This window comes from Asterias amurensis, chromosome 16 (genome assembly GCF_032118995.1).
Source record: "Asterias amurensis chromosome 16, ASM3211899v1".
NCBI classification, from domain to species: Eukaryota; Metazoa; Echinodermata; class Asteroidea; order Forcipulatida; family Asteriidae; genus Asterias; species Asterias amurensis.
Window position 1 is genome coordinate 15,825,891 of NC_092663.1, and position 22,618 is coordinate 15,848,508.

The following is a 22,618-nucleotide window of genomic DNA, read 5'->3' on the forward strand; positions in this document are numbered from 1 at the left end:
GATAGATTTTTAGAGCCCAAGAAAATGGATGTACAGGGTATAAATATAAACATTTTGTCCAATATTGTGACCTTGACTAACTTATGTAGGGACCGACATGGTAAATGGCAGGACAGGGAGCACCTTAAAAATTTGTGTTATTTTTTCCCCGTCTTCCCCAAAAAAGAAAACACCATGTTAGGAAAAACTATTATCATCAGCTAATCATCGTGGAATGACAGTAGCCTACTACAGGTCATCCGCACTCGTACCACTCTCCGCATGCGGAGCCCGTCAGTACACGCACACAGCTCGCCTGCGCACGCAGGTCGGGCGGGAAGGTAGCTCGGACGAGCAACGCTGTGCGAATAAAATAAAAATATGAACAATCAAACAAAAAAATGTACATTCCACGTGGGACAGTAAGAAGGATCAACATCGATTCGGGTATCATCACTTAGTTTTTCCTATTTAAATTTTATTCGTAACAAGAATACTTTATTTCCACACACTAAATTAAAAGGTTTTGGGACATTTGGTAGGACACAAAACACAATGTCCACATATTTCCATTATATTTACACGGTTTTGAGAAAACAAGCCATGAACATTATTTTAGCTTGTAAAATGTGTTAGCTATAGTTACGGTATTTAAACTGGTAAATACATTTTACATGCTAAAATTGAGACGAAATGTTGTCATCGCGTAATTTTTAAAAACTCATTGCGGGGGAGGGTAACAAATCAACATTAAACAGTAAATGGAAGTGTTTTACACACAGATATAAACTTCTCAATCATTTTGTCACTTTTTTCAACTCATAGAACATGAATATTATTTTGCAACGCAAGTGACTCAAACAAAATTCTTGAGAGAACATAAGGAACACAAACTATTTTTGTTACCACTGGTCACATTATTTGTGGAGACATTCTGTAAATTATTTACAAACTTCAATATATACATACTTTGTCTCAACTCAGCAGGGCCCAATTTCATGGCTCTGCTTACCGTAAGCACAGAATCGGCGCTCACGGAAGCAGGGAATTCTGTGCTTAAGGCAAGCGTATTTCACGGGTTAGCGGCGAATTTTGGCTTCTGCGCGTGCGTACTCCGCGTTACTACGCGTTCTACGCTTACAAGGCTAGCGCAGAAATTCGGCGCTTGCACATAAGCGGGGAATCGTGATCGTAAGCGCAGAATTTTGCGGTAAGCAGAGCCATGAAATTGGACCCAGATTGTAATGGGCACCCAACCATAAAATGTCATCATGCTCACCAGTGGGGCATATTCTTACTTTCGGTGATTTGTCATTACATAGTAAAATGCCTTTGAGGCACGAGCACGTGCTCCCAATTGATGACAGTAATCCCCCCCCCTTGGAATCTGGACCAAATTTCAGAGTAAATGTTACAAAGTTTTTCTTTATTAGTAAAGTTCAATAAATCGATGTTTAAAGGCAGTGGACACTATTGGTAATTACTCAAAATAATTATTAGCATAATACCTTTTTTGGTAACGAGTAACGGGGAGAGGTTGATAGTATAAAACATTGTGAGAAACCGCTCCCTCTGAAGTAACGTAGTTTTCGAGAAAGAATTAATTTTCCACGAATTTGATTTTGAGACTTCAGATTTAGAATTTGGATGTTTCGAAATAAAACGTCTGAGAGCACACAACCTCGTGTGACAAGGTTGTTTTTTCTCGCAACTCAATTCGACGACCGATACGTTGAGATACACCAACTATGTGAAGACTAGTCTTTGACAATAACCAACAGTGTCCAGTGTCTTAAAACTATTTTTCTATTTATAAGCAGATAATAAATATAATTTCTTATTTTGCTACACATCAGGTTATCTTGTAAAAATATAATGAGGGCAAAATGTGCCCACCTAAAAAATAAATAGTTCACCCCATGAAGACTCTTCTGCCAGCCCGCCTAATTTTTATCGTGCCGACCAGATTATGATTGGAATTATTTCGTTTTTAACCAGTCGGTACAACTCTAACTTTTTCACACTTTTGACTTTTGCACAATGGACAACATTCGGCACATGTATACATCGGTATTATTACATTTTTAACAAAAATAAAACGAAACTGGTTGTTCTTTTGAGTTTAAAGCCAGTAGACACGTTTGGTAATTACTCAAAAAACTTAAACACAATGGAGAGCTGTTGATAGTATAAAATATTGTGAGAAATGGCTCCCTCTGAAGTAAAGTAGTTTTTAGAGAGAAGTTATTTCTCACTCAATTGAATCTGAGAAAGACTTCGTCCTGCAGCCTTTTGTTAGGCATATGAAAGCACACACTTATTTCGTGCAACAAGGGTGTTTTCCCCCATTTTTTTTGCTGATTCGATGACCAGTATCGAGCAAAATAGTAAGTTCACAAATTTTGTTATTTAATGCATATGTTGGGATACACCAAGTGAGAATACTGGTCTTTGACAGTTACCAAACGTGTCCAATGCCTTTAAATCAGTTTACAAGAATTAATTTTGCAGTCCTGTCGGCCTACGACGACACAGGCGGTCCAACCTCGGGGAAGCTTGCCGTGTCTTGTCCGCCTGTCGTCGGCGGTGCTGCCGTCCCTGATGACCCGTTGGGTGCTTCGCTGTGATCGGAGGCTAGAGTATTGTACGCCGGTGGTGGAGGCATATTACACGCATAGGCTGGGTATACAGGTCCGCCTAGGCCTGTGCTATACACTGGATAGTTGGGTGGTGGGACGTCGTACATACAGAAAGGGTACACGGGCTGACCGGAGGCGGCTGTGTGAAAAACAAGAAAATTATGGGTGGAATGACAATGAAGCTAAGTTTTTTTGTTTTTAATCGGTTCATGCTTGTCATGTTCTTTGAAGGCACTTGACACTATTGGTCATTACTCAAAATAATTGTTACCATAACGATTTGATAGTATAAAACACTGTGAGAAGCGGCTCCTTGAAGTAACGTAGGTGTGAGAAAGGGCTAATTTCTTACTCAATAATATTAAGACTTCAGGCCTGAAGCCTTTTTATATAGGCATCTGATGAAAGCACACATGGGTGTTTTTTCTTTAATAATTATTCTCTTGCAACTTCAATGACCAACTAAGTCACAATTTTCATTATAGATTTGTTATTCTATGCATGGGATACACCCAGTGAGAACACTGGTCTTTGACAATTACCAAAGGTGTAAATGCCTTTAATTAGCAAAAACTTTTGTGAGTGGATGACAGTGCAGCCTATAAACATCAATCAACCAATGACGATGGCCCAGAGCCCAAACCTCTAGATCCCATTGGGTCATTAATACTAACACGTAGCAGCCACAAAGACGTTTCCTGACGGTGGTGCGTGGTGGGTGTGTTGAGGAGCTCCCCGACCGTACGGGCCGTGCACCCTGCCGTCCAGAGCGCCGTGATGACCCGCTGGAACTGCAGCTACTCGTACGGTGTGTAACTGCCGTTTGCGGTAATAAGCTCCACTCGCTACGGAGCATATGAAAATACCGAAACAAATGCAGAACCTATAAAGAAACAAAAATAACTCAGTAAAATTAAGATTTGCACCTTCATTAATTTAAAAAGTTGAGGTCGGCCAGATGTGGCAGGAGAATTTTTCCCCCAGCACTGCGAACTGTATTAAACTTCTTCTGACAGCGCCCTCTTTTGAAACATCCTCGGCGCGGACGATTCGACTGACACAGACAACCACATATACAGCATTTTCCTGGTTGCAATATGCACACAGCTGTATCAGGCATCCAGGAAAATGCTAAGCGAAACATTAACGGGTCACATCTACAACAGTGTAAACTTTATGGGATATTGTCTGGCAGCCTGACTCTTCTAAGCAATATTCGTTTGTGCTTAGCAAGTTTTTGTATAGCTTTTATGAATAATATGCGACCAGATTAATTAACATCATTAGTCTGTTGCCACCAAGCCCTGGTGGCCTTAAACGTTCGTATTACACTACAGTGTACAGTACAAATGAAGAGTCCTATATATAGGGCTAGTTGCCATTATAAAAGTCAAAAAGTGTCAAAGTCACTTCGTACCTTGAAAAGGTACGAAGTGTCCAGGGTGCGAAGTGGCAAAGGTACGAAGTATCCTGACACCACATTAAACACAAACTTACCAGAAATACCAGAGATCATAAACACCGTAGTAGTAGTCATTGTTTCTGACACAGCACGAACCGTGGCCGCAACAATACTGATTACTCAAACATCTATGAAAAGGAAATTTTGCAAGAAAAAAACATTACATTCTAAATCTGAGGTTTCGAAATCAAACTATGAACCTCTCCCCATTACTCGTAATTAAGAAATGTTTTATGATAATAATTATTTTGAGTAATTACCAATAGTGTCTAATGCCTTAACTCAGACATTGGTAACGTAACGTGACAAAATGATAACGGGACCGCAGGGGCAATTCTTCCAAGTTAAAAAGTAACCCGATTGATGGTAAAGTGTTTTTGAGTTGTTGCCATTTTACCCCCCAATCTTATACAAAAGTAACGCATCCTATACTAAATTATACGTACGAGTAGTCATATACTTGGCCAAAGCTTGAGTAAGAACAGCTCTCTGCAATGGTGACCTGCTTGAACAAAATAAAAAATGTATATCAAAAACGTGTTTTTGTATGATGAAGATGATCAGAGAACGGATCGCAACGTTGAGTTGTAAACCATCGGTTATCTTAGAACAATAACTAAACAAGATATATAGACAGGTTTGCGGTAACACCATGTAATGACTATCTCTGATGAGTTGGGGGTGGTTCTGAAAAGAATCGTTGGTTTCAACTCGATGTTTCGATCAGTATGCTCTGATCGTCTTCTGAAGAAAGCATCCAGAAGACGATCAGAGCATCTGATTGAAACGTCGAGTTGAAACCAACGGTTCTTTTCAGAACCACCTCAACTCATTAGAGATAGTCATTACATGGTGTTACCGCAAACTTTCTATATCGTATTTCCACCATGCAAAGTTTCAAATCCTACTTACACAAGAGATGTTCACATAAGCGCAAACATCTCTATAGTTGTATCACGCTGATCATATAAAATAATATTTTGCTATCGTCCTTATTTCACTCAGCGGAGTTTCAGCGATAGGCTAATGTCGAAAAAGCGACCACCTTCAAGGGTGAAAGACAGTGGACCCTATTGGTAATTGTCAAAGATGAGCCTTCACAGTTGGGGCATATCAATTTATGCATAAAATAACTAACGTGAAAATTTGAGTTCAATCGGTCATCGAAGTTGCGAGATATTAATGAAAGAAAAAAACACCCTTGTCACACAAAGAGGTGTGTGCGTTAAGATGGTTGATTTCGGGACCTCAAGTTCTAAATCTGAGGTCTAGAAATCAAATTCGTGGAAAAATACTTCCTTCTCAAAAACTATGCCACTTCAGAGGGAGCCGTTCCTCACAATGTTTTAGACCATCAACCTCTCCCCATTACTCGTCACCAAGAAAGGTTCTATGCTTACAGTTGTTTTGAGTAATTACCAATAGTGTCCACTGCCTTTAACATTATTGTAATAACTGCATTAATATAGCACTAGCGGGATGCCGCGCTTCACTAGATGATGAAAACCCTTTACACAAATGTTTCGAAATGTAATGTGGGTGAGAGTGTTATACGCCTCTCTCAATATTTATGCATGGCGTCATACACGAGGCCCAAAATATTAGACACCTATAAGGGCTCACGGGGGAGCCTCAAGTCCAGAGGGCAGCTATGTGTGAGATTTTTCAAAGCTCAACCATACACAAGTCAATGGACACTTCACAACCATACACAAGTGTATGGTTGTGTAGTTTCCCATTGACTTGTGTATGGTTGTGTAGTTTCCCATTGACTTGTGTATGGTTGTGTAGTTTCCCATTGACTTGTGTATGGTTGTGTAGTTTCCCATTGACTTGTGTATGGTTGTGAAGTGTCCCATTGACTTGTGTATGGTTGTGTAGTTTCCCATTGACTTGTGCATGGTTGTGTAGTTTCCCATTGACTTGTGTATGGTTGCGTAGTTTCCCATTGACTTGTGTATGGTTGTGAAGTGTCCATTGACTTGTGTATGGTTGTGTAGTTTCCCATTGACATGTGTATGGTTGTAATAAGTGTCCTATTGACTTGTGTATGGTTGTGTAGTTTCCTATTGACTTGTGTATGGTTGTGTAGTTTCCCATTGACTTGTGTATGGTTGTGTAGTTTCCCATTGACTTGTGTATGGTTGTGTAGTTTCCCATTGACTTGTGTATGGTTGTGAAGTGTTCCATTGACTTGTGTATGGTTGTGTAGTTTCTCATTGACTTGTGTATGGTTGTGTCAATTCCCATTGACTTGTGTATGGTTGTGTAGTTTCCCATTGACTTGTGTATGGTTGTGTAGTTTCCCATTGACTTGTGTATGGTTGTGTAGTTTCCCATTGACTTGTGTATGGTTGTGTCAATTCCCATTGTTTTGTGTATGGTTGTGAAGTGTCCATTGACTTGTCTATGGTTGTGTAGTTTCCCATTGACATGTGTATGGTTGTATTAAGTGTCCTATTGACTTGTGTATGGTTGTGTAGTTTCCCATTGACTTGTGTATGGTTGTGTAGTTTCCCATTGACTTGTGTACGGTTGTGTAGTTTCCCATTGACTTGTGTATGGTTGTGAAGTGTCCCATTGACTTGTGTATGGTTGTGTAGTTTCCCATTGACTTGTGTATGGTTGTGTAGTTTCCCATTGACTTGTGTATGGTTGTGTAGTTTCCCATTGACTTGTGTATGGTTGTGTAGTTTCCCATTGACTTGTGTATGGTTGTGTAAATTCCCATTGACTTGTGTATGGTTGTGAAGTGTCCATTGACTTGTGTATGGTTGTGTAGTTTCCCATTGACATGTGTATGGTTGCATTAAGTGTCCTATTGACTTGTGTATGGTTGTGTAGTTTCCCATCGACTTGTGTATGGTTGTGTAGTTTCCCATTGACTTGTGTATGGTTGTGTAGTTTCCCATGACTTGTGTATTGTTGTGAAGTGTCCCATTGACTTGTTTATGGTTGTGTCAATTCCCATTGACTTGTGTATGGTTGTGAAGAGTCCATTGACTTGTGTATGGTTGATTTTTGAAAAATCTCACACATAGCTGCCCTCTGGACTTGGCATCTCTGAGAAACTGTACGGCTCCCCCGTGAGCCCCTATAGGTGTCCAATATTTTGGGCCTCCTTAACGCTACACGTGTTTTAAATCAGCGTTGATAGGTGAAACTGACCGTTAGCCATCAATAACTAAAGTTTCTTTTGTACTACACAACCAAAACTTTCCCCACACACTCAATATACATTCATAATGCTTGCATGTCCTTTTTAATAACATCGTCAAAAAATGACATGTTCACGTCCCACGATACATAGCGTTGCTACAGCACTAAAAGTAAAGCGAGTTTTCGGAACATGCTGTGTGCCACAAATCTAATTTATCTACTGTTTTGGTTTTTTTTTTTTTTTTTGGGGGGGGGGCGGATAGAGCGTAGGCCTCTTTTTAGTTTATTCTCATCTGAATGGGTCTTGTAAACTTTCTGGTCAATAGGCTGCACGTTACGGGATCACTAAACGTGAACGTCAAAAAAAGTGTTTTGTTTATTATCACTTTGGGCTTATTGCGTCTCGCGAAACTTTAACGACCAACGACACATTTTCTGACCGCGTTCATGTTCACGCTTCTCACGCTTCTATAGGAACAAACCTCCATACATTCCATATCTCTGGAACCCTACTTCGTACAAACTAAATAAAAACGATTAATTCACCCTCACTCCTTAACTTTCTCTAACTTTATTTCACTTTCAGAAAGCATGTCAAGTTTTTTTAGGGTTTGTTACGTCCAGTTAGGGTCAATAGACAAACTCCTAAAAATGTACCCCATTCAGCCGCATGTGGTCTCTTTTGTTAATAACGGGCCGAGTGCTAAATTAGGCTACAAAATGGATTTGGCAAAATGTACATTCTGAGACCTGACCGACACACTGCTCTAACCAATTTTGTGAATGGACTTATTCAAAAAGAAACTTTGCTTAACAAGTTTGACCAAATGCAAAGTTCTTTTTTACAGCTTCAAAACAGCCTTTGTCGTACGTGTATAAGTTTCACAAACTTCCGTGTTTGGGTAAACTCTGAATCTGCAACACTATACCTCCATGAACAGACCGTATTATAAAACGGTATTCAAATACTCATTTGAGTTTACTGGCAAAAGATAGCGTCCATAGTTTAAAAACAGCAAGATACGTTTTGCATCCATAGTGCAATTTCTGTACGCCACCCACTTTCAACCTAAAGTGGTCCCACGGCGACCTCCTTCACCAAGCAACATGTGGCCTGTCTCAAAACCAAACACCACACCGCGCACAATACACTGACCAGAATGTAAGGAGCGGTTATAGGCCCTTTGTGTAAGGCCCCCCAACCCCAAAATGTTATTAATTGTAAAGTTCCCTGAGACACCTTCCAACCTATAGCCGGCCCTACCCAATATTTGCAAATTATAAAGTTTCCGTTTCATCCCATCCTTGTCCATCATGATAATTCTCATGCCGTTTGGAAGTGAATGTTTTGTAAAATAAATATTCTCCATTTAATCTTTTCAACAAATGAGTCACCTGTCAGAAGGATTTCTAGTAAGTCTGATAACAACATCGACCAGTGGTTGACACACGGTCGTCTGCGAAACATCAATCTGTGAGTTACTTCAATCATTCAATGCAAATTCGTGAGATTTGTTTTGGTTTTGTCCTGGCACCCAGCCTCTTCGACCCTTTCGACCCTGCGCAGCAATGAATGAACCGATCCGGAAAACCATGCTTAGTACAACATGAAAGTAACCCGACCAAAAAGGGCGGATCGAATGGCGGGTGGGCAGGCAAGGGGCAATGAGTGAACCAATCCGGAGAACCATCTGCGAAACACTGTCCAATGAGTCGCCTGTCAGAAAGATTTCTAGGAAGTCTGGTAACAACATCGACCAGTGGTTGACACACGGTCGCTGCCCAAACTTTCTCCAATCAGATGACTTGTAAGTGGGAGTTTGGGTCAGGGTTTTGTAGACTTGCAACCCGACGTCTGAAACCACACAGACGTATTGAATTCCACACACTTAACCGTGTTGATTTCCACAAGGATGCCATGCCACTGGACCTTCTAATTTTCAATCCAAGATGGCGCGGGTTACGCTTTTAATAGTATAGATTGTCAATCGAATGGTTAACAAAAACCAAAAGCATACTTTTCCTTCAAGTTCACTTAAGAGATATCTTTGGTTCTATAACCAGACACTAACTGTGATTACTGAGACTAAAGACCTTTATCATGATGCAGCCATTTTGAAATTTTCTCATTGATATCAATGTAACCATTCCGAGGCTGGAAAAAAACAAACTAGTCTGGTTCCTAGTTGCATAATGATTTTTAGCATTCATTATTGTTATTCGATACAAGGAACCTGACCAAGATGGAGGTATATAGCCAGCATGAGAGTGTCCTGCTGAGTATCTGACTATAGATTCGCAGTGAGTCTGAACCTCCATGGTCTGAAGGACCTCTAAGTGGATCAGAGGCCACTGCTCGTAGTCTCCATTGCACCGGTCTGGAGTGAAATACTAATGGTATCAGCGTACGGAGTAGCCTTCTCTCAAGCCACTGATTTGACTGCGAGGCTTATTCTCTAATCTATATGAATAAAGATGATACACGATACTGAATCCATCGCAAGTGCTACCGGTACAATATAAGCCTACTTGTATTAAATTCACACAATGAATAGTATTGTACAACAGTTTATTACCACTATTTAACTATGGCCAGTTATACATTAACCTATAAAACAATGGATGAAATGTAAACGAACCGAACAATAGCTGTCATAATAAGCCCGGCTAAAGCGGGATGATTTATTCGTCGTTAAATTAACGAATGGATTATTTTTGTGAGGGCACAAGTAAATAATTATTTGGTATGATTGCAACAACAGCAACCAACCATGTTTTATAAGCAAGATGTTGTGTTTGTATCAGTTGAAACAATACATTGATTTATGCCTTCAAAAAATCTATATACATAAATTATTTTGTAAGGCCTATAGAATTATCTGTGTTACAATTTCAACAAAAAACCACAATGGTAAATCAGCATACACGATGGTGTTTTAGTATATTCGATTAAACAACACATATATTTATGCGTGGACTGTATTCGTGAAATCAATCTATTGTAAGACCTAAATAATTAAATAGTATGATTACAACATAAAAACAACTATGTCAAATCATTACACACTTTGTTGTTTTAGTATCTTAAAGACACTGGACACTATTGGTAATTTTCAAAAACCAGTCTTCTCACTTGGTGTAAAGTATCTCAATATATTATATATGCATAAAATAACAAACATGTGAAAATTTGAGCTCAATCGGTCGTCGAAGTTGCGAAGAAAAACACCCTTGTCACACGAAGTTGTGTGCTTTCAGATGCTTGATTTCGAAACCTCAAATTCTAAATCTGAGGTCTCGAAATCAAATTCGTGGAAAATTACTTCTTTCTCGAAGACTACGTCACTTCAGAGGGACCCGTTTCTCACAATGTTATATACTACCAACCTCTCCTCATTACTCGTCACCAAGTAAGGTTTAATGCTAATAATTATTTTGAGTAATTACCAATAGTGTCCACTGCCTTTAAGTCAAAATACCACATTGATTTATGTGTGAAATTCTATAATAAATAAAATTATTTATTTGGTATGATTACATCAGCAAACCACCTTCTCTATGTTTATTTATTACACATGCACACGCAGTGGAAACAACACATTGTTATTGATTTATGTGTGCAGTGTAGTCATGAAATCCTGTCTATAATACATAATTGTACACAATAAAAGGTAAATGAAAACACACTTACATAACATATTTCCAGAAACGTCGCCAGAACCAGTAAATAAGACGTGCTGAAGGAGGATCGCCAATCGTTACGCATGGTTAATAAGCGAATAAACGGTGCAGTATTCACTAAGGGTTTTCGCCTTAGAATCCAGTTGTCAAAAATCTGCTACTCAAGACAGAAGCTGTGATCATTTCTGCTGACAATTACACAAGACGAATATCAAATTATAAGTGCATTATCGCATGCTTGTAGTACCTAAGACACAAACCACACGCGTGCATATACACTGTGAGATAAAACCCTAATTAATCACGTACCGAGACGCGGACCTCTATTGGGCGGTTGGGAATATGTTAATCAGGTGCCTTCATTATGTTAATTTATTCTCCATTAAGGTGCGCTATGGTTTCGGTTGTAACGCTCACAGGCTATGTCTACAGGGCAATGTCATTAGCGTTTATGGTTTCCATGGCATCTAAAAGGCGGTAATTGGATCGGGAGAGATGGAAAAACAGAAAAATAAGTGCCACTGACGGCAATTACTGCCTTTCAACGGCAGTGCTGTTATAATTCCATTGGAAATGCGACAATGGCGCCGAGACCCATTGGATTGCAGCAGGAGCATGCGAAACCCTTTCCCTTCTACACCAATATTGATGTCTCCGTTTTGTTATTGTGTAGTGTGTTAAAATTGTATTTTATTGTCTTTTATTCTCTGTGTGTTTTCCTGTAATTTAACCTTTGGTCACCATGGGAAATTTGATTAGAATAGACCTTTAAATTGAATGAAAAAAAAGCACCGTTTGATCCAAACACTAGGCTACAATAACATATCATACTGCTTAATGCATTAAGCTATTATTATATTAGAATGCACATTATATAAAATGCATTCTAATAATTGGTTGAGTTTGTCCTACTATAGCTATTAGAGATGTTTAGCATATAAATATTTTATTGTTTCAAGGGTTTAAAAAAAAAAAAAATGTCGAGACACTTGGTAAGTATTTGTTCAGCTGTGTTTAAAGAATGACAAACAAAGCATTTTACATTTGCTTCTGCCACGGCGTCAGGGTTGTGATAAAAGCCCTTTTTATTATTATTTATTGTCTATCACTAAAGGTAGTGGACACTCTTGGTTATTACTCAAAATAATTATCAGCATGAAACCTCACTTGGTAACGAGTAATGGGGAGAGGTTGATAGTATAAAACATTGTGAGAAACGGCTCCCTCTGAAGTGACGTAGTTTTCGAGAAAAAAGTAATTTTCAAGACCTCAGATTTAGAAATTGAGGTCTCGAAATCAAGCATCTGAAAGCACACAACTTTGTGTGACAAGGGTGTTTGTTTCTTTCATAGTTATCTCGCAACTCCGTCGACCAATCGAGCTCACAAATTTTCACAGGTTTGTTATTGTATGCATATTTTGAGATACACTAAGAGGTCGTTCACACGCCGTACTAAAGTTGGTCTAGGTCCACTTAGACCGGTTCGGGTTCAACTTTTGTGCGTGTGAACGCAAATAAAGTTAGACCGGATCGGGTTTAAACCCCAAAACTTAAACCGTCCAGCGAGGCGGTCTAAGTCTAAACCGGTTCGGGTTTATCTTTTAACACTGCGTGTGGACAGAATGACATCCGGTTTTAACTCACAACCAACGACCCATTGTGTGGTTCAATGCACAGGCCCGGGACCGGGAGTGCTTGTATACGGTTTCTGTTGCCTCTGATGCTGAAAAGCACCGAGTATTTATATTACTTTCTTGCTGCTTACCGAGTTGGCGAAACTCCCTCGATCGGTGTATACAGTTTAACACAGGCCCACGCCCATGATTTATTAAATTCTGAAACAAAATTATATTTTCCAAGCTTTTTTTGTTGAGTGTCTTACAATAAATTGAAACTGTTTTTTCATGCGTATACTACGAGCGCAGCGAAGAAGCATGTTTTGTAATGCTTCTCACATGTACAGCGCTGCCATCCCATAGTGATCACTCTCTGATATCCCATAGTTATCCATCACCGATCCCGTGGATGTGCCTTTCTATTGCCGTCACCGTTACTAGCGTGCTGTACTTTCAATCTAGGAGAATGAACTGCAGTGGGCGCGAGGCTGTGTGTAGGGGAAATACCCTACGCCAGCAATATCACCACGTTGTTGGGAAAATACTGCAAAGTACATGTATTGACGCAACTTGCACGTGTGTAGTTGTGTTTATGAACGAATCGGAATAAAAATCGCGGCATCAGCTATTTTGGGAGATCGCAACTTCCAATCGATTGAAGTACAAACTAAAAGTATTTATTAAATCGGAAACAGTGGTATAAAACAAAACACAAAAATGAAACGTGTGTTGTTTCATGGAATATGGACAATATTTTGGTGAGTTTTCTCGGCGGTTTGTATCAATATTTTGTTTGGTTAAAAAATAATTTCGAGTCGTGTTCATGTTTGTTTTAAGTGCCACTATCCTCCCAATGGTAAAACTGTTACCGCGTTCGATTGAGCCTTTTGTATCAAATTATGCTCTGATGATCATCCAGGGCATGGGGCACTCGGTACCTCGGCATACTCGGTGCGTGAATCTGATTAATAAAACCGGATGTTAGAGCAACGGGGTCGCGTCTACTTTGACCTCTTAAAACCGAAGATAAACCGGATCGGGTTTAACTCTGTGCTGTCTGAACGCAATGGGTTTTTATTTTTACGACCACCCCCGCTGCTCGTAAAAGTTAGACCGGTTCGGGTTAGTACGCTGTCTGAACATACCCTAAGTCTGAAGACTGGTCTTTGACAATTACCAACAGTGCCCAGTGTCTTTAAGATGATGTGATGAGACTTCAAAACAATTCCGAAGTATTCACAACAAATTCTTAACGTAGAAATGGGGTAGGCCCCTGCTATACAAAATTGTATTTTGATGGCCTGTATCTGATGATTATGTTTTTACATTGAAATCAGCCACGAGTGAACGTTTTAAAATTGGTGCAAGGGGGCGCTGTTCCATGTTACCAGCAACGTTACAAATAGTTCCATTGTGATTGTATAGTCAATTATTTGTGTTGACTACAAACTATTGAATTCATTGCTACTGCTGTATAGAAACATCCTGGGTAAGAAATGGATCAATATAAGTGGTAGAAATCGATTATGAGCATGATCGATCACTATAGTCGTCATATAATTGGTCTTATTTTTTGGTGCCAGACTTAGGCTTACTAGTAAAACACACTTGACAAAACTGTTTTGGGCGATTTCTTGAAACGTTGACGAGAAAAGTTCACATGGAATACGAATCATGGTAGATTAATCTTAGTGGAATGTTCTGAAAGCTAGAGTGCGAGTTGGACATGGGTTGTGTTGTGAAGACGATAAGCCTGGCATGGGCTCTTGGAGCAGTCATTGAGGTATGGTTTTGCGGGGGAGTTGGTGGATGTTTGGCGACTTATTTGTTATTCTTGATCAGGCGTGTAGCCATCTTTCTGGTGTAGGGGACAATAAGAGCTAAGAATAACTCTAAAACAGAATAGACGCAGAAACCAGCAGCTCTCAAAACGACAAGATTCAACTTATTAAGTTGCCTATGTTACTTTTCCAAATTAAACTACTATGACCAATGTGGCTATTTTAATTAATTTTTAGTAATACTATAATTATCTGAAGTCTGGAATGTTAATTCCTCTTCCTAAATCACGAAAGTGTCAAGATTCTTATGTGTTTATTTTTTTTTATATTTCTGTTGTTGCTTCTTCTCCCCCCTTTTTGTTAATATAGGGATATTTAATTTCTCAATTTGATTTCTTTATAAAGGGTTGCTACGCATCTGTGTTTTGTGAAAATCAAGATGGCGTCATAATATATAGGTAAGCTGACTTATAAGGGAGGTATACTTTGATAATTTGCTCAAAACATTAGAATACTGGACACTTTTGGTAATTGTCAAAGACTCAATTTGTCGTCGAAGTTGTGAGATAACCGAAGAAAAACACCATTGCCACACGAAGTTGTATGCTTTCAGATTTCTAATTTTGAGGTAGCCTTGCTCAAGGCAGTCGAATTATTTACTCCGAAAAAAGACCGCCGCTGTTTTGAGGTCTCGAAATCAAATTTCAAATATTTTAGTGGAAAATTACTTCTTTCTCAAAAACCATGTTACTTCAGAGGGAGCCGTTTCTCACAATGTTTTATACTATCAGCAGCTCTCCATTGATCGTTTAAAATTAGTAAGGTTTTATGATAACTTGAGTAATTACCAATAGTGTCCGGTGCCTTTAATAACCATTTTGGCAATTTCTTCAGCTGTTCATAAATCTTAATGTATTATGAGAAACAATTTACTTCAAATGAATGCAGTTTTAGAGAGAGGGATTCAACGACATTATAATCTGAGAAATATTTCGACATGAAACTTTTCTCAGATTGTGTATTTCAATTGCGGATTATTTTTCCCGAAATGAAGTATGTATACATGTTAGTTTTATTGTGTATCTACATTTATATAGGATTAAAACAATCAAACAGTTAAAACACTGTAAAAGGTATACTTTGATTTTAACAATGGTAGACACAAAGTTGGTAAAAACCTATGAACATGAAATTAGTGAAACAACCTAGCTATAGTCGTGTCCTTCTCTAGAAGCCTGGTGCCCCTAGTCGTAGAGGTCGCCCTAACATGATACTGAAATCATCCATCGAGGCAGACACTGTTCAAAGTGGTCCATCTCTCTCTCCAACACTATGCTTGGTAGAGTCATGCACTTGGGTACAATTTATCACGGTTGTGAAAGAACAATGAATGAACGAATACAAAATATCAGACAAAATGGTTGAGCCATAAAGTATTAAACCCTTTTTAATTTACATCGTCTCTTGTCATGCTTTTCCATTTTGTTCAGCTGTGAAGATACTGCATACTGCTGTGGCACATCTGAGTGTTGTTTATTGGACAACGCCACCGGTTTCGACTTCTTGACATTGTGGTATTTTTGGTAAGCGAAGACACACCGTTAAAAAAATGTTTTTGAAATGTTGACTAACTCGTCTCTGCCAATCTTGGTCTTAAGACCGGTCTTAGTCATTAGTCTTTGACCTGCCAGTGTCCTAGGGAAATTATGTCCTCGGGAGATTCTGTCCCCCATGGGAAATTATCATGCGCCGAAAGAGGATGATTCAAAAGAGGGCGCTATATATCATTCAGCCACAAACTTCAGCCACATCGACCTTGGTCTCTAGAGACCCTTGATTTTATATCAGAGCCTCGAAGTGATTACGTCCGATCATGGAGGTAGCATGGTCTGATCATGTTGTTTTCCCTCTTCCCTTGAGCTTTCAGCACCTGGCCAAATGAGGGCGTACAAAAGCCCAGACATTGTAAACGTCTGGAAGGACATTTTTTTTAAATGATTGCTATTTTGCCCTTTTTCGGAACATACCGAGGACAACTTCTCTTTTCTTTCTCATCAACCCTCAGGGCTTTCGTAGCGTTCGGTCTCTTCATTATTTCCACAATCAGTGGCATGTTCTGTAAAAGTAAACGCCATAGGGACCGAGTTTCTGTAATCGACTACCCCCGTGCTAGGGAGGCGCCCGACGGTCAGGAGGACGACGGATACCGGCAGCAGCAGCAGCAACCACAGTCACAGCAACAACAAGTTCTCGTTATACCAGTTTTATGTAAGTTTACTCAATACCTTTGAAGTTTAATAGATGTTGAAGTTCAATACATATCTATTAAATCGTCGCGGTACCCGCTGCTAAAAATACGGGATTCAAACTGCCTCTATAGCTACTGGGCAATCTTGGTAGTTTGTAGTTGGTAAGACAAGGTTCTAAACTTGCAAAGGCCGTGGGTTTGAATCCCACCCGAGTTAAATGCCTGTGATTTTTCCAAAGGAACCTGGGAAAGTAAAGTGTTAAACACACATCGGTGAAATGGTAAAACCAAAAATTAATACTTGAGTCGTGTTGTTTGAATGACAAAATCAAAGCATCTTTCAAGACACTAGCGTCCATCTTATCTTAGGGTTTGAACTAAAGTTGCAATTTAATATCACTCAGAATTTGTGAGGTTACCAGGTTAATTTGACAACAAAATACGCCAACAATTTCCGCTTTCGAAAGATTACGGACGGAGTCATAACTGGGGACTGCTCCGGCCCTAAGCCAAAGGCGAGCTGTTTCGAAAATGGATGTTTATATAGCTTGAAGCTGTTTTGATAATAATTGTGCAATTAAACTACTAGCAACCAGAAAAACTAACATAAACTTTTACATCATCTTGGCATTCTATTTGTAGATAACCAGCCTCCTCCAATGAATGACAGACCACCTCCTTACAGCATCTCCGGTTCAGTTTATCCCAACAATGGCGTCACTATGGGAACTGGTATCCATCCGGGCATGCAGCGCCCTCAAGGGCCCGCTACACGTCGCAGCATGATGGAGCCACGGCCACCAGGGGGACGAGGTTCACTGAGACCGAGGCAGACAGCTTTGCCAGCATCCGGTCAGTTTATCAAGCCTCTTGGGCCGGGATACCGTCCCCCAGGACCTGCTCAATACGGGCCTATGCCCCCCGGCTACGTGCCAACACAGTAATTAGAGATTTATTTACATAATAAATTAACGTTGTTTTAGTTATACTTACACCTTGTAAAAATATTGCTGTATATTATTAGAAAAAAAAACCGCCAGGGAAAACAAAGCTGTCGACTTTGTTTTGAAAGACCTTTGTTTTGTTATGACAGTAGCCACTAGCCATATAAATTAGTCAAATATTGCTGCATGTTTAATGGAGCGATTAAACATAATTTTACAATACTCTAATGTTTACGAGTTGTGCGAACGTCCGGGTATCTTTGATCGGTGGCTTTGCTCTTGAATTTCGACGCCGTTAATGGGTTTTGTTACATAGCGCCCGCATTTGTTTTCGAAAGGAAAGTCGTTTGGTAGGGTGAGGGATGGTTTTGCGTACGTAAAGCCCATCATCACCATCGGTCTCAACCCATTTTCATGGCTCTGCATACCGCACAATTTCGTAGATTTTCACGGTAAGCAGAGCCATGACATTGGGCCCAGGTGTCAAGTAATAGTATTCACCAAGAATAGTACGAGCCTAGTGTACGAACAAGTGAGGGCGCATAAACATTACACACTAATAAGAGAGATTCTTTGGGTGCGTTCGTTTAGCTTCCCTGGGTCGACCCCAGTGTGTGGCGTTTTTTTTTCAAGGACGAACGTGTGCAGATAATTACCCACGTTCATCCTGGAAAAAAACCCGCCACACACCGGGGTCGACCTAGGGAAGCTAAACGAACGCACCCATAAAAGGCATTGGACACTATTGGTAATTACTCAAAATAATTATTAGCATAGTAGGAAGAGGTTGATAGTATAAAACATTGTGAGAAACGGCTCCCTCTGAAGTAACGTAGTTTCGAGGAAGAAGTAATTTTCCACTAAAATATTTGAATTTGATTTCGAGACCTCAGAGTTAGAAAGCAAACCATATAGGAAGTTTTTTCTTCCATTATTATCTCGCAACTGAGTCAAAGTTTCCACAGGTTTTATATTTTGTGCATATGTTGAGATTCACCAAAGGTGTCCAGTGTCTTTAAGAATCTGACAGGCAAATTGCCGTCTACTTCTTTGCAAAATATTTACGTTCACAGCTTGCTTTAAACAGCGGCTGCAGGATAATCTCAATATCTTATCTATTACCCGTTTTTAGGCCAAACAGACACCGATTGTATAACCATTTTACGCTCAAAATTTGCAATTGGTAATAAATAATTCAAGTTTGATATTTTGTGCATATGTATCTGACAGGCAAATTGCCGTCTACTTTACCCAGCCATAAGCTCAAAGAGATTGGGCTTAGCATTTTGTTTTCGTTTGTATTCTTAATTAATAATCGTTGGTCTATATATTTTATTTGTATTTATTTGTTTTATTGTTATTTTTTGATCCATTTAAATTTTTATGAATTATGGGGTGGGGGTGGGGGTGGGGAGGAGACAACCATAACTATTGTACCCTCCCTTGTGTATAACATCCACCAGAAATTGACAAAAATCAATAAAAAACAAACTGTGTGCCCGCATAAAATAGTCATTGGTCATTAACCGTGAATTTTATGGCAAGGAATTAATGGAGCATAAAACTTAACGGCAGACCTGGAATGAACAAAATAAAAATAGATTGGTATTTTTTTGATTCAATGTAAAACAGCAACACAGGCATTTTGCTGTGAATTTGCTTTTTTGATTGTCTGTTTGTTTGTTCGTTTGTTTGTTTGTTCGTTTGCTTAGATGATCTTCCCATCAAGGGAATTTGCAAACTCCCATAAGCACCAAGCTGGCAACAGCCAATCTCTCTCATTACAAATATTGGTTTAACTTCTATGATTATGAGTTGTACAAATCAAGAAATTGTTATTTAGTTACAAGGCGACGATACTTATTCTGGTCATTGTGAACTCAGCGGTTAGCTTGGTAGGATTCGAACCCAAAACCTTGTGATTGCAAGTAAAGCAGTCTAACCACTGGACCTAGGTTTCTTGAAACTATAGCAGGTATATAGAAATAACTGCAGCCCCTTTTATGACACAATTATTTACATCATATTATTATTAATAGTAAATAAAAAAAACCTCAGGTTTTCAAAGGTCATGTGAAATCACTAGTTAGCTTAGAAGAAGCTTCGAACCCACAACCTTGTGAACACAAGTTTTGCAGTCTAACCACTGGACCAAGGTTTCTTGAAAATACAGCGGATCAAAATCAATGCCTCCTTATTATGAAATTATGTACATATGAATAACAAAAAAATTACCTCGTGTTCAAACCAACAACTCTGGGCAAGTCCAGCAGTCTAACCACTGGACCAAGGTTTTTTGAAAACTAGCAGAATTGCTGCAGCCCCTATGAGCTAATTATTTGCCTACCTCACGTCGTGTTCGAACATACAGCCCCGTGTGTGCAAGTAATGCAGTATAACCAATGGACCAAAGTTTCTTGAAAACTAGCGGCATTGCTGCAACCCCTTATAATATGAGATAGTAATTATTCACATATGAATAGTAAAAATAAAGTACTTCAGGTGTTCGAAGGCCATGCACTTTATCTCAATGTTCCAATGAAGAGTTTTTATGATCAAGGCTGAATGAATACAAACATTTGAAGTAAAATTGTCGAACTCCTTGCAATTGTTGTGTTGTTTATTTTATTATTTACATACGAAATCAACGACTCCTCAAACGTTCTTGAAACGGTCTTCAACGTCTAGCGCCAAATTGTTTTCCTGTCTCGATTATTCAATGGCCACTCGGGGGACCTTGGTGCGGCGATTGCGCCTACCGCTGTGACTAGTCTCATTCCAAAGCCGTTTACAAAAAATCCATTACTAGTTCAGTAATTATCCCGGGTTTTCAATTTCTTTAGGTTTAAAGACACTGGAGACTTTTGGTAAATGTCAAAGACCAGTCTTCTCACTTGGTGTATCTCAACATCTGCACAAAATGTATAACAAACCTATGAAAATTGGAATTCAATTGGTCGTCGGAGTTGGCGAGATAATAATGGAAGAAAAAAAAAACACCCTTGTCACACGAAATTATGGCTTTCAGATGCTCGATTTTGAGATCTCAAAATCAAATTTTGAGATCTCAAAATCAAATTCAAATGTTTTAGTAGAAAGTTACTTCTTTCTCGAAAACTACGTTACTTCAGAGGGAGCCGTTTCTCACAATGTTGTATACTATCAACAGCTCTCCATTGATCATTACCAAGTAAGTTTTTATGCTAACAATTAATTTGAGTAATTGCCAATAGTGTTAGTCCAGTGCCTTTAATGATATCTCGCGGGAGAGTAGAGCGAGAGGGGGGGGGGGGGGGGGGGAGATACAAAACCTTCAAAACCGATTGGTAATTACCACCATCTATTCCACAGACAATCTGAATCTAATCTTAGTCCATCTATAATGGAGATTATGGTTTGACCATCTCCAGACGAGGATTTTTCTTCAAGACGCCAAATCATGAAAATAAATATCAACCAGAGGAAAAACTTACCGTTGTTGAAGAGTTGCCAATTAAAGGAACACGTTGCCTTTGATCGGACGAGTTGGTCAAAACAAAAGCGTTCATAACCGTTTTTTTTATAATGCATATGGTTGGAAAGATGTTTTAAAAGTAGAATACAATGATCCACACAAGTTTGCTTCGAAATTGCGTGGTTTTCCTTCTACTGTGCGAACTAACACGGTCGGCCATTTATGGGAGTCAAAATTTTGACCCCCATAAATGGCCGACGTGTTAGTCGACGAGGTAAAAGGAAAACCACGCAATTTCGAGGCATGTTTGTGTGGATCATTGTATTCTACTTTTACAACATCTTTCTACCCATATGCATTTTAGTAAAAACGGTTACAAACGCTTTTCAGAGACCAACTCGACCGATCCAAGGCAATGTGTTCCTTTAAGCTTAAGCAGAATCAATACACTCTGAAAATGAGAAGAGGACAAATAATTCAAGAATAGTATTAACAAAAGCAACAAGAACTGTAAAACCACACGAACAACAGCAGCAGAATCAGCATTAAAGGCAGTGGACACTACTGGTAATTACTCAAAATAGTTATCGGCATAAAACCTTACTTGGTGACGAGTAATGGGGAGAGGTTGATGGTATAAAACATTGTGAGAAACGGCTCCCTCTGAAGTGCCATAGTTTTCGAGAAAGAGGTAATTTTCCACGAATTTGATTTCGAGACCTCAGATTTAGAACTTGAGGTCTCGAAATCAACCATCTAAACGCACACAACTTCGTGAGACAAGGGTTATTTTTCTTTCATTATTATCTTGCAACTTTGATGACCGATTGAGCTCAAATTTTCACAGTTTTGTTATTTTATGCATATGTTGACATACACCAACTGTAAAGGCTAGTCCTTGACAACTACCAATAGTGTCCACTGCCTTTAACAACATATTGATAATTGTTGTAATAAGACAATTTTACGCTTGCACAATATGCCTACATCTTAAAGGGAAAAAACAAAACATGTTCGCTTGTGGTCAAATGTCGAGTTTTTGGATGGACTGGTTTTATTTTTGATGAAATTGACAAATTGTTTTGATACTTTTGTCAGAGATCAAGAATACTGGAGATGCCTCAAAGTTTCGATCATATGTCATGATGGTTTTCACAATATTACAAATACAATTATAGTATTGCTAATTCGCATGAGATTGTACGGATGGCTCCAAATATTGTATACATCGAATACGTTCACAAACTCCACCTGCTTTCATATTTATCCTTAAGCTGTATTGCATCTTAAAAACACATCATCAAACATGATTACATAAAAAACATGCATACAGTTTGCATATTTACAAACGTTTCGATCCACATGCTTTCATTTTTTTTTCAGCGAAGGATAAACGTGTTGAAAAACCAAAATGTGAGAAATTACCACAGGTGTCCGTTAGCTACACAATTCCCTATAGGCGTGAACCAAACGAAATGTCATTATGTTTTTATTTCAATTTAAACATTAAATTGTTAATCTATTTCGAATGAGGACCCTGAGGCAACATCCTTTGAGTGAATATTATGTTTCATGCCAACACTCCGGGAAAAAAACCCAGACGGCTAGAATTGGTGAAAATGTGTGGTTATTTTGTTTTGTAAAACTATCTGAA

The 22,618-nt window shown here is 39.1% G+C and overlaps 2 protein-coding genes across 2 annotated transcripts; one reads left to right on the forward strand and one right to left on the reverse strand.

Moving 5' to 3' along the window:
• Window positions 1–481: 481 nt before the first annotated feature.
• On the reverse strand, window positions 482–11,185 carry LOC139949056 (uncharacterized). Its single transcript, XM_071947460.1, has 5 exons — window positions 10,931–11,185; window positions 4,527–4,582; window positions 4,116–4,208; window positions 3,293–3,501; window positions 482–2,757 (listed from the first exon to the last, which is right to left on the reverse strand). The coding sequence occupies exons 1-5, from the start codon at window positions 11,003–11,005 to the stop codon at window positions 2,501–2,503; spliced, it is 690 nt and encodes a 229-aa protein (XP_071803561.1). The 5' UTR covers window positions 11,006–11,185; the 3' UTR covers window positions 482–2,500.
• A 2,944-nt stretch (window positions 11,186–14,129) lies between these two features.
• On the forward strand, window positions 14,130–18,134 carry LOC139949055 (uncharacterized). The gene is made up of 5 exons (XM_071947459.1): window positions 14,130–14,320; window positions 14,724–14,776; window positions 15,809–15,901; window positions 16,384–16,586; window positions 17,209–18,134. Exons 1-5 carry the CDS (start codon window positions 14,264–14,266, stop codon window positions 17,508–17,510), a joined length of 708 nt encoding a protein of 235 aa, XP_071803560.1. The 5' UTR covers window positions 14,130–14,263; the 3' UTR covers window positions 17,511–18,134.
• The last annotated feature ends 4,484 nt before the right edge of the window (window positions 18,135–22,618 follow it).

Bases quoted from the DNA above. Each gene is read 5' to 3' on its own strand.
- LOC139949056 (XM_071947460.1), bottom strand. From the start codon at position 11,005: ATGCGTAACGATTGGCGATCCTCCTTCAGCACGTCTTATTTACTGGTT. The intron at 4,583-10,930 runs GTAAGTGTGTTT...TTGTTCAAGCAG, and splicing joins CGTTTCTGGAAATATGTTAT to GTCACCATTGCAGAGAGCTG. The intron at 2,758-3,292 runs GTTAGTATTAAT...TTTTTCACACAG, and splicing joins CGTCTTTGTGGCTGCTACGT to CCGCCTCCGGTCAGCCCGTG.
- LOC139949055 (XM_071947459.1), top strand. From the start codon at position 14,264: ATGGGTTGTGTTGTGAAGACGATAAGCCTGGCATGGGCTCTTGGAGCA. The intron at 14,321-14,723 runs GTATGGTTTTGC...TTCTTTATAAAG, and splicing joins CTCTTGGAGCAGTCATTGAG to GGTTGCTACGCATCTGTGTT. The intron at 15,902-16,383 runs GTAAGCGAAGAC...ATCAACCCTCAG, and splicing joins TTGACATTGTGGTATTTTTG to GGCTTTCGTAGCGTTCGGTC.